This window comes from Leuciscus leuciscus (assembly GCF_965113295.1).
Source record: "Leuciscus leuciscus genome assembly, chromosome: 20".
Lineage (NCBI taxonomy): Eukaryota > Metazoa > Chordata > Actinopteri > Cypriniformes > Leuciscidae > Leuciscus > Leuciscus leuciscus.
In genome coordinates this window covers 32,140,199-32,152,954 of record NC_138744.1, presented here as the reverse complement: position 1 = coordinate 32,152,954, position 12,756 = coordinate 32,140,199, and the positions used below count along the sequence as shown (strand labels likewise).

The following is a 12,756-nucleotide window of genomic DNA, read 5'->3' as shown; positions in this document are numbered from 1 at the left end:
TAAACTGTATGTTGTATAAAATCAATGTCTCATTTGTAATCATGCTGATATGTGGAGAAAATGGCCCTCTTCGTGTAAAATTGGTTAACTATATTAAATGACATAAATATAAAAGGCATACATATGGAGTCAATATAGGGCCATATATATCTGCAAAATAAAACAATGTTTTGCAAAAAAAAAAAATGTTTTGCAAAAAAAAAATGTTTTGCAAATAAAAATAAGAGTATTGAGAATTTTTTTTGCTTTTTTGCAAGTAAAAAAAAAATTATTGCAAAAGAAAAGTTAACCACTGAGAGAAAAAATAAAGTTTAGCAAAGTAAAACTTCAGCAGCATTGACTTTGCAACACATATTTCCCTTTGCACCGCTCCTTTAAATCCGCGTTTCAGTCATCCGTGCCTCTGCGGCGCAAGCTTTCCTTTGCGCTTCATTTTTCTTTGCGCCTCGCTTTGTGTCCCTGATTTGACGTGGGGGGAGGGGTCAAGAGGTTGGGGTGTGTACAAGGGACGAAGGCGCGTCCCTCTCGTAACGTCATCAGCGCGAGCCCCAGACTATTATTGTCAATAATACATACCTGTGATCCATCACCCGGGCTGCGTTCCAGTCCAAAATTGTCATGCCCTTCACTCGCTAACTTCCCTCCGTCTCGTTCACTCGGATGTACGTCATTGCGAGTGCTCACTACTGGCGGAAACTGCAATGGGCTGAAATGGAACGTCCTAAGCCCTTGATCACTTGGAATCAGCTGTGGAGTTGATTTATTATTTACATTTTGTTTCCCTTTAAGAATTTGTTTAATGCAGCATCCAAATGTTTATAGGTGTGTTTGGGTTGTTTTAAATTAAAAATATATATTATTAATATATCATAGAGTTGTCTGTTGTGGTGGTGATTAGATGAGATATGTGGTGACGTCACAATCGTACTGCATTGTGGGACATATAGGTGCCTGAAGTGTACATTGAAGCAGACTCGCTCCCTCGGTCAAAATCGAGGGAACGAGGGTCTGTCCATATAAACTTCCCTCGTCCACTTCACGAAGTGGAACGCACTTAAAAATGGCGGCAGGGATTCCCCCAAGGGGAAGTGCTTAGGGAAGTTCGCAAGTGCGTGTCTAAAAGTGGACTGGAACGCAGCCTCACATGTCTCTGCTCCGCCATTTCGATCGATCCAGTCGGTCTGGGGCTCGCGCTGATGACGTTACGAGAGGGACGCGCCTTCGTCCCTTGTACCAGAGAATGTCTAATATGGCGAGAAGTTTCACTCTCACTACACTTCCGGCTTCTGAACTGGTTGCAGTTCCACTCTGATTCCATATGAGGGCGCTCACAGGACGAGTGCAGAATGAATGGAGGTCAATGGCGGTATACCCCTCAAAATCCACTTTTCTCAGGATATAATTTTTTGTCTAGTAATTTGAATGTTGTATTCGAAAGGAGATGCAAAGAAATTACACATTGCTGGGTGTTAGATTTTTTAGAGTCACTTATTTGCTTTTAAAAAGTCTTTCAAAATGTCAATGACGTCAGAATGCTGACGTCATTAGCAGAATGCTAGCGTGTTATGGGCAACAACAACTCAACCTGTAAGAAATCAAAACGACATAAGTACTCGTTCATTCAACTTTCGACCTAAAACCCATGTTGAACTTGCAAAATCTACAATCACATCTGAGATTTCTCAACGGCAATCGGGTGAAAGAGACAAATTTAGCCGTCTAGCCCCATTGACTCCCATTCATTTTGCACTCATGGCGAGCGCCCCCAGTGGAACTCTGGTGGTACTACAACCAAAATTCGGTACAATAGGGCTTAATAGGGAGTGGACAGGCTCTCCTTAGACAGGCTCTGCTTGTACACACCCCAACCTCTTGACCCCTCCCCCCACGTCAAATCAGGGACACAAAGCGAGGCGCAAAGAAAAATGAAGCGCAAAGGAAAGCTTGCGCCGCAGAGGCACAGATGACTGAAACGCGGATTTAAAGGAGTGGCGCAAAGGGAAATATGTGTTGCAAAGTCAATGCTGCTGAAGTTTTACTTTGCTAAACTTTATTTTTTCTCTCAGTGGTTAACTTTTCTTTTGCAATAATTTTTTTTTTACTTGCAAAAAAGCAAAAAAAATTCTCAATACTCTTATTTTTATTTGCAAAACATTTTTTTTTTTTGCAAAACATTGTTTTATTTTGCAGATATATATGGCCCTATATTGACTCCATACATACAGACTATTTAGATATAATAGACTAAATCACGTAGTGTAAGCGTGCACTCAATGTGTGTGTTTTTGTTTGGTTTTTGTAAAGTGACGGACATACTCGATAATGTCAGATCATTAAATCAACAATCACGATATCATAGACGATATATATCGCACACACCCCTACAGCACTGGCCCGATCGGGCAAGTGACAGTTCCCTCAACTGTCCCGAGCGTCGTTCACACTGGCCCCGGGTCATCGGGCAGTCCTTATTGTCGAGTCCTGCTGGCTCTTCCAAGCTTTATAATGGCAGTGAATGGCCGATTCTATTTTTAAGTCCATAAAGCGCATCCATCCATGATAAAAGTGCTCCACTCGGCTCTGGGGGGTTAATAAAGGCCTTCTGAAGCGAAGCGATGAGTTTGTGTTAGAAAAATATCCATATTTAAAACTTTATCAACTAAAATAACTAGCTTCCGACAGACGGCCGTACGCATCGAAGAGTTATAGCAGAAGAGTAACCCTTTACTTGACGCATTGAATTTGTAAAGAAATGTGGGAGGAGCTTGAGTTTGTTGCCCAGACCTGTTTGTTTGAACTGCGAGAGGCGTCAAAGCTTATGCTACTTCGACATCTACGTCACACATCGTCAAGTGTTACTATTTTGGCGTAAATCGATGCGTACGGCCGTCTGCTGGAAGCTAGTTATTTTAGTCGATAAAGTTTTTAATATGGATATTTTTCTTACACAAACGCATCGCTTCGCTTCAGAAGGCCTTTATTAAACCCCCAGAGCAGTGTGGATTTACTTTTAACATGAATAGATGCGCTTGCCTTTGATGAACTTCAAAACATAAACACCCATTCACTGCCATTATAAAGCTTGGAAGAGCCAGGACATATTTTAATACAACTCAAATTGTATTCGTCTGAAAGAAGAATGTCATATACACCTAGGAAGGCTTGAGGATGAGTAGCCTAAATCATGGGCTAATTTTCATTTTTGGGTGAACTAACCGTTAATAACCGTGAACTAAATGTAAATTATATTTCAATGCATTTAAAAAAATGAAAATGGCATAACCAACATACATTTCACATTCTTTTTGTGAGAAGAAACCATCCCTACAGCTTCTGAAAGTGAACAGCAGTGTTTTACTGTAGCATTACATAAAAAGTAGGCTAAGTGTCACTTTAACATCAGTGTAAACCAGGGTTTAGGGTTTCAGTTAGGCCTACATTAGGTTTATTTGACAACAAAAATTTAATAATCAAATATAAAAATAAAGCACTGCTTAATCATCACTGTACGAATTAAATACTGATTCTTATTAAAGCTACTAAAGTTATTCAGTCAAGAGCAGTGAGTGATTTTCTCTTTGTCTTTCATCGTTTAACATTAAGCACACAGATGGCAGCAGGTTTATTAGGCTGCTGTCACTTAAAGAGCTGCACCGATCCACTATATTGTTACACACACACACACACACACACACACACACACACACACACACACACACACACACACGTTTTCTTTCTCAACTCCATTTAAGACATAACTGACTGCGTTTATGTGAATACTCACCAACAAGGGCACTTTGACATAATTTTGTATGTATTTGAACCATAAGCTGCGGAAGAGAACTGATTTCGGGATCACGTGATGTCCAAGAGGCGCGCGAGTTCTTCGATTATTGCATTTAATAACATTAAGCATGTCACACGTATGTAACCATTACTTTTTGTGGACTTTTGTAAACTTTTGAAGTATCAAAATCATGCAGTTATCGCAAGTCATTGTGATATGCATATCACAATATGTACATTTGCGATATTTCAATGTCATTCAGCCCTAATATATACATATAGGCCTAGGCGTTATTTCAACTTTGCATTTTTATTAAAACTCTTTATTAAAATTCTGGGTTTTTATTTTTTGTTATATTATGTCTTAAAGGATTTCTGTACTCGGTCCAACCCTGGCTATTTATCAGCATATTCAATTATAATGTAAATTTTGATGTAGACCATTGACACCATCATCAAAACACAGACATATTACAAAAACACTAATAACAGTGAAAAATCTAAATTGACAACATGAAAGCATAAAAACACCACTGACATCATCATGAAACCAATAATAAAACTGACAAATTACACAAAAATGCCACCATGAAAACACAAACTCTACTGGCACAATTAAAAGGTAAAAAAACACTCGGGAAAAAATCCACTAACATGTTACAAAACACCATTGACACTGTTATTAAACCAATAACAGCACTGACAAGTAAAAAAAACAAAAACACTATCTACACATCATGAAAACACAAAAACACCACTGACAAGTTACGCGAAGTACACACTGCACAATTTTAGCTGCGATATTCACTCGCCGACAGTTTTGTGGAAATTGCTGACAAATGCCCAAAATCGAGGGTAAAGCGATCTACTATCAGTACTAATTACTAAACCCAGTAAAATCCACTGCTACATTACAAAAACACCACTGACACAGTCATGAAAGCTCAAAAACACCACTGACACCATCATGAAAGCTCAAAAGCTCCACTGACACCATCATGAAAGCTCAAAAATACCACTGACACGGTCATGAAAGCTCAAAAAACAACTCACACCATCATGAAAGCTCAAAAACACTACTGACATGGTCATGAAAGCTCAAAAACAACACTGACACCATCATGAAAGCTCAAAAACACCACTGACACGGTCATGAAAGCTCAAAAACAACACTGACACCATCATGAAAGCTCAAAAGCTCCACTGACACCATCATGAAAGCTCAAAAACACCACTGACACGGTCATGAAAGCTCAAAAACACCACTGACACCATCATGAAAGCTCAAAAACACCACTGACACGGTCATGAAAGCTCAAAAACACCACTGACACGGTCATGAAAGCTCAAAAACACCACTGACACCATCATGAAAGCTCAAAAACACCACTGACACGGTCATGAAAGCTCAAAAACACCACTGACACCATCATGAAAGCTCAAAAACACCACTGACACCATCATGAAAGCTCAAAAACACCACTGACACCATCATGAAAGCTCAAAAACACCACTGACACGGTCATGAAATATCAAAAACACCACTGACACCATCATGAAAGCTCAAAAACACCACTGACACGGTCATGAAAGCTCAAAAACACCACTGACACCATCATGAAAGCTCAAAAACACCACTGACACCGTCATGAAAGCTCAAAAACACCACTGACACGGTCATGAAAGCTCAAAAACACCACTGACACGGTCATGAAAGCTCAAAAACACCACTGATACCATCATGAAAGCTCAAAAACACCACTGACACCATCATGAAAGCTCAAAAACACCACTGACACCATCATGAAAGGTCAAAAACACCACTGACACCATCATGAAAGCTCAAAAACACCACTGACACCATCATGAAAGCTCAAAAACACCACTGACACGGTCATGAAAGCTCAAAAACACCACTGACACCATCATGAAAGCTCAAAAACACCACTGACACGGTCATGAAAGCTCAAAAACACCACTGACACCATCATGAAAGCTCAAAAACACCACTGACACCATCATGAAAGCTCAAAAACACCACTGACACCATCATGAAATATCAAAAACACCACTGACACCATCATGAAAGCTCAAAAACACCACTGACACGGTCATGAAAGCTCAAAAACACCACTCACACCATCATGAAAGCTCAAAAACACCACTGACACCATCATGAAAGCTCAAAAACACCACTGACACCATCATGAAAGCTCAAAAACACCACTGACACCATCATGAAAGCTCAAAAACACCACTGACACGGTCATGAAATATCAAAAACACCACTGACACCATCATGAAAGCTCAAAAACACCACTGACACCATCATGAAAGCTCAAAAACACCACTGACACGGTCATGAAAGCTCAAAAACACCACTGACACGGTCATGAAAGCTCAAAAACACCACTGACACGGTCATGAAAGCTCAAAAACACCACTGACACCATCATGAAAGCTCAAAAACACCACTGACACCATCATGAAAGCTCAAAAACACCACTGACACGGTCATGAAATATCAAAAACACCACTGACACCATCATGAAAGCTCAAAAACACCACTGACACCATCATGAAAGCTCAAAAACACCACTGACACCATCATGAAAGCTCAAAAACACCACTGACACGGTCATGAAAGCTCAAAAACACCACTGACACCATGAAAGCTCAAAAACACCACTGACACGGTCATGAAAGCTCAAAAACACCACTGACACCATGAAAGCTCAAAAACACCACTGACACCATCATGAAAGCTCAAAAACACAACTGACACGGTCATGAAAGCTCAAAAACACCACTGACACGGTCATGAAAGATCAAAAACACCACTGACACGGTCATGAAAGCTCAAAAACACCACTGACACGGTCATGAAAGCTCAAAAACACCACTGACACCGTCATGAAAGATCAAAAACACCACTGACACGGTCATGAAAGCTCAAAAACACCACTGACACGGTCATGAAAGCTCAAAAACACCACTGATACCATCATGAAAGCTCAAAAACACCACTGACACCATCATGAAAGCTCAAAAACACAACTGACACCATCATGAAAGCTCAAAAACACCACTGATACCATCATGAAAGCTCAAAAACACCACTCACACCATCATGAAAGCTCAAAAACACTACTGACACAATCATGAAAGCTCAAAAACACCACTGACACCATCATGAAAGCTCAAAAACACCACTGACACGGTCATGAAAGCTCAAAAACACCACTCACACCATCATGAAAGCTCAAAAACACCACTGACACCATCATGAAAGCTCAAAAACACCACTGACACCATCATGAAAGCTCAAAAACACCACTGACACGGTCATGAAAGCTCAAAAACACCACTCACACCATCATGAAAGCTCAAAAACACCACTGACACCATCATGAAAGCTCAAAAACACCACTGACACCATCATGAAAGCTCAAAAACACTACTGACATGGTCATGAAAGCTCAAAAACAACACTGACACCATCATGAAAGCTCAAAAACACCACTGACACCATCATGAAAGCTCAAAAACACCACTGATACACCATCATAAAAACCCTACTAAAACCAAAAAATCCTTTGACACATTACAAAATCTCCACTGACACCAATAATTATATATATTTTTAAATCAACTGACACGTTACAAAAACACCACTGACACTGTCATGAAAACACTACTAAAACCAGTCAAATCCACTGACACCATCATGAAACAAAAACATCGGTGACACCGTGATGAAAAATAACACCACTGACACACCATCATAAAAACCAATAAAATCTACAAAATGTCCACTGACACATTACATAAACACCACTGACACCATCATGAAAGCTCAAAAACACCACTGACACCATCATGAAAGCTCAAAAACACCACTGACACCATCATGAAAGCTCAAAAACACCACTGACACGGTCATGAAAGCTCAAAAACAACACTGACACCATCATGAAAGCTCAAAAACACCACACGGTCATGAAAGCTCAAAAACACCACTGACACCATCATGAAAGCTCAAAAACACCACTGACACCATCATGAAAGCTCAAAAACACCACTGACACCATCATGAAAGCTCAAAAACACCACTGACACGGTCATGAAAGCTCAAAAACACCACTGACACCATGAAAGCTCAAAAACACCACTGACACGGTCATGAAAGCTCAAAAACACCACTGACACCATGAAAGCTCAAAAACACCACTGACACCATCATGAAAGCTCAAAAACACAACTGACACGGTCATGAAAGCTCAAAAACACCACTGACACGGTCATGAAAGATCAAAAACACCACTGACACGGTCATGAAAGCTCAAAAACACCACTGACACGGTCATGAAAGCTCAAAAACACCACTGACACGGTCATGAAAGCTCAAAAACACCACTGACACCGTCATGAAAGCTCAAAAACACCACTGACACGGTCATGAAAGATCAAAAACACCACTGACACGGTCATGAAAGCTCAAAAACACCACTGACACGGTCATGAAAGCTCAAAAACACCACTGACACGGTCATGAAAGCTCAAAAACACCACTGACACGGTCATGAAAGATCAAAAACACCACTGACACGGTCATGAAAGCTCAAAAACACCACTGACACGGTCATGAAAGCTCAAAAACACCACTGATACCATCATGAAAGCTCAAAAACACCACTGACACCATCATGAAAGCTCAAAAACACCACTGACACCATCATGAAAGCTCAAAAACACAACTGACACCATCATGAAAGCTCAAAAACACCACTGATACCATCATGAAAGCTCAAAAACACCACTCACACCATCATGAAAGCTCAAAAACACTACTGACACCATCATGAAAGCTCAAAAACACCACTGACACCATCATGAAAGCTCAAAAACACCACTGACACAGTCATGAAAGCTCAAAAACACCACTCACACCATCATGAAAGCTCAAAAACACCACTGACACCATCATGAAAGCTCAAAAACACCACTGACACCATCATGAAAGCTCAAAAACACCACTGACACGGTCATGAAAGCTCAAAAACACCACTCACACCATCATGAAAGCTCAAAAACACCACTGACACCATCATGAAAGCTCAAAAACACCACTGACACCATCATGAAAGCTCAAAAACACTACTGACATGGTCATGAAAGCTCAAAAACAACACTGACACCATCATGAAAGCTCAAAAACACCACTGATACACCATCATAAAAACCCTACTAAAACCAAAAAATCCTTTGACACATTACAAAATCTCCACTGACACCAATAATTATATATTTTTTTAAATCAACTGACACGTTACAAAAACACCACTGACACTGTCATGAAAACACTACTAAAACCAGTCAAATCCACTGACACCATCATGAAACAAAAACATCGGTGACACCGTGATGAAAAATAACACCACTGACACACCATCATAAAAACCAATAAAATCTACAAAATGTCCACTGACACATTACATAAACACCACTGACACCATCATGAAAGCTCAAAAACACCACTGACACCATCATGAAAGCTCAAAAACACCACTGACACCATCATGAAAGCTCAAAAACAACACTGACACCATCATGAAAGCTCAAAAACACCACTGACACGGTCATGAAAGCTCAAAAACACCACTGACACGGTCATGAAAGCTCAAAAACACCACTGACACGGTCATGAAAGATCAAAAACACCACTGACACGGTCATGAAAGCTCAAAAACACCACTGACACGGTCATGAAAGCTCAAAAACACCACTGACACGGTCATGAAAGATCAAAAACACCACTGACACGGTCATGAAAGCTCAAAAACACCACTGACACGGTCATGAAAGCTCAAAAACACCACTGACACGGTCATGAAAGCTCAAAAACACAACTGACACGGTCATGAAAGCTCAAAAACACCACTGACACGGTCATGAAAGCTCAAAAACACCACTGACACCATCATGAAAGCTCAAAAACACCACTGACACGGTCATGAAAGCTCAAAAACACCACTGACACCATCATGAAAGCTCAAAAACACTACTGACATGGTCATGAAAGCTCAAAAACAACACTGACACCATCATGAAAGCTCAAAAACACCACTGACACCATCATGAAAGCTCAAAAACACCACTGATACACCATCATAAAAACCCTACTAAAACCAAAAAATCCTTTGACACATTACAAAATCTCCACTGACACCAATAATTATATATATTTTTAAATCAACTGACACGTTACAAAAACACCACTGACACTGTCATGAAAACACTACTAAAACCAGTCAAATCCACTGACACCATCATGAAACAAAAACATCGGTGACACCGTGATGAAAAATAACACCACTGACACACCATCATAAAAACCAATAAAATCTACAAAATGTCCACTGACACATTACATAAACACCACTGACACCATAGTGAAAACACAAAACACCACTGACACCCATAAAAACCCACTGACATTACAAAATCTCCACTGACCATCATTAAAAACACCACTGAAACCCTCTTGTAAGCACAAACGCTCCACTGACACTCATGAAAACATATAACACCACCACTGACACACCATCATAAAAACACTACTTAAACCAAAACACATTACAAGATCTCCACTGACACCATCATGAAATCACAAAAACACCACTTACACTGTCATGACAGAACAAAACACCACTGAAACCGCCATAAACACACTAAAACCAGTCAAATCCACTGACACTGTCATGACAGAACAAAAACACCCTCATGTAAACACAAAACACCACTGACACACACGGTCATGAAAAACTATTACACCACTGACACCATCGAAAAACACTACTAAAACCAATACAATCCACAGACGTATTACAAAATCGCCACTGACACAATCAAGAAATCTTAAAAACACCACTGACACCGTTATGAAAACAATAACACCACTGACACCATCATGACAGAACAAAAACAGCACTGACGCCGTTATGAAAACAATAACACCAGTGATACGTTACAAAAACACCACTGACACCATAATAAATACACAAATTCAGCAGACCCAAACACGAAAACACCACTGACACGTTACAAAAAGCCAAGCGCGACCCTCGCGAAGCGCAAACCCGCAGCACTGACACTGACAGCATCATGGCTTCATCTCAGCAACACTCACTTGAGTCCTAACCCGTGTAGATGTTGTCCGATCAGCCTGATCACGTCCTCGTCGCTCTGAGACAGCCTCTTCTTCTTCTTCACGCCGCTGTCCGGATCCGGGCTCTCGGTGGACGGCAGCCCGTTATTCGCGGAGGGCATCAGCCCATTTGAGTGCACGGCTCCCGCGACGGACGACGAGGACTCCCCGTTCCTGCAGGACATCTGCGGCTCCGGCTCCTGGCCTCCCGTCCCGTTGGCCTGCATGTTATTAAGCGCGTTTGCAGAGGCGGATCTGCGCGACTGTGAGCTGTTGTTGAGGCGGATGGCCGAGTGCTGGTGGGGGGTTGGGAGAGACGCCGCAGAGAGGCCCGTGATCCCGGTGACAGAAGCCCCGCTCTCTCCTGCTCCCTCCGCCGCCGAGACTCGGCTTTTCTTCCGCGGGGGCGGCGAAGCTCCGCCGGTGTCCGAGTCGGAGGAAGAGGCAGCGGAGGCCAGAGTTTTCCTCGCCGACAATGTCAGAGTCGAGATGCCTCACGGGCTTTTTATTATACCAGCGCGATTACAGACACGGAAGCCGCTCGCTCACTCGCTCGCTGCTCTTGTTATTGTTTGTCACTGAACAGCTGCAAGTCCATTATGGACGTCGGAGCGCGATGACGTCACCGGAAGCGCCGCAACAACCTTGAACTCGCTCTTTTTGTTATTAGGAAAATTAAACGTCAAACTAAAATGATTGAAAATCAAACTAAATGGAGTAACTCAAAACCCAACTTTGCTCATTTTTAAAGCAGCCTTTAAAATGTAGTTAGAGTCTATAAAGTTTTTTAAAAAATCGAAAAGCCCAAAGAACTGTCTCTCTGCTAAATTAAACAATGTTTGAGATGCCCTTTTTTAAGTTTCTATTTTGTTGTTGTTTCTTTTTTATTTAAATGATTGTTGTGTTTCAAGTTTTACTTACAAGGTGTGAAAATGTGTAAAAGAAATGTGTCAAAAAATTGATTTTTGAAAGTTCAATAAAAATAAATAAATAAATAAATAATTAAATAGATAAATAAAAGAATCATATCAGAAAGCACTTTTTTCATGTTTTGCTTGTTGAAGTACAACATTACTTTAGGACAATATTTGACTCTTGTAACAAAAAGGCGTTAAAAACAATTGAAATATGTCAGTCTTTTAATCTTTTCCTTTGATATTTAATCTTTTCTGATCAGTTACCCTGTCTTGTATCTTTTTTTCTTTTTCTTTCTCTCTCGTTTATTTGTTTTACATTTTGACTGTTTCCTTTTTTGTTTATATAATGTTAAACAACAACACCAAAAAATCACTCAAATCATAAAGCCACACTCCAGAAAAGAACTGGCTGCACTTTATCCTTGTGTGCAGTCCGTCACAGCAATAAGTTTGTTTTTTAATGAATGCAGAAAATACAGAGTTGACATGCTTATAATATACAGTTTGTGTATATAATATTTGTTTTTAATGAATGCCGAAAATACAGAGTGGACGTTTATAATACACAGTTTGTGAATATAATGTTTGTTTTTTAATGAATGCAGAAAATACAGAGTTGACATGTTTATAATAAACATACAAATGAACAACAATACTCCCCTTGTCAACAGAATAAAGAGGAAAAAATGAGTTAACAATAACTTGCAAACGACAGAAAAATATAAGAAAGTTGGGAGAGAAAAGAAAAAAAAGTTTATTGTCATAAGTGTATTGTGATTGTCAAAACATTTTAGTAACTAAACTGAATTTTATTAGGTTTAGTGGCAACATGTTACAATGTTTACA

At 40.2% G+C, this 12,756-nt stretch overlaps 1 protein-coding gene across 2 annotated transcripts in view; it reads right to left on the bottom strand.

Moving 5' to 3' along the window:
• Window positions 1-11,831, bottom strand: part of wdr26a (WD repeat domain 26a) — a 36,119-nt gene extending 24,288 nt beyond the window's left edge. Inside the window, exon 1 of one of the 2 annotated variants that reach the window (XM_082150338.1) lies at window positions 10,976-11,831. In XM_082150338.1, the coding sequence (XP_082006464.1) occupies window positions 10,976-11,220 (245 nt within the window). In that variant the 5' untranslated portion in view covers window positions 11,221-11,831. The remainder of the gene's footprint in view (window positions 1-10,975) is intronic. The other variant, XM_082150337.1, reaches the window with a different exon arrangement.
• Between the last annotated feature and the right edge of the window lie 925 nt (window positions 11,832-12,756).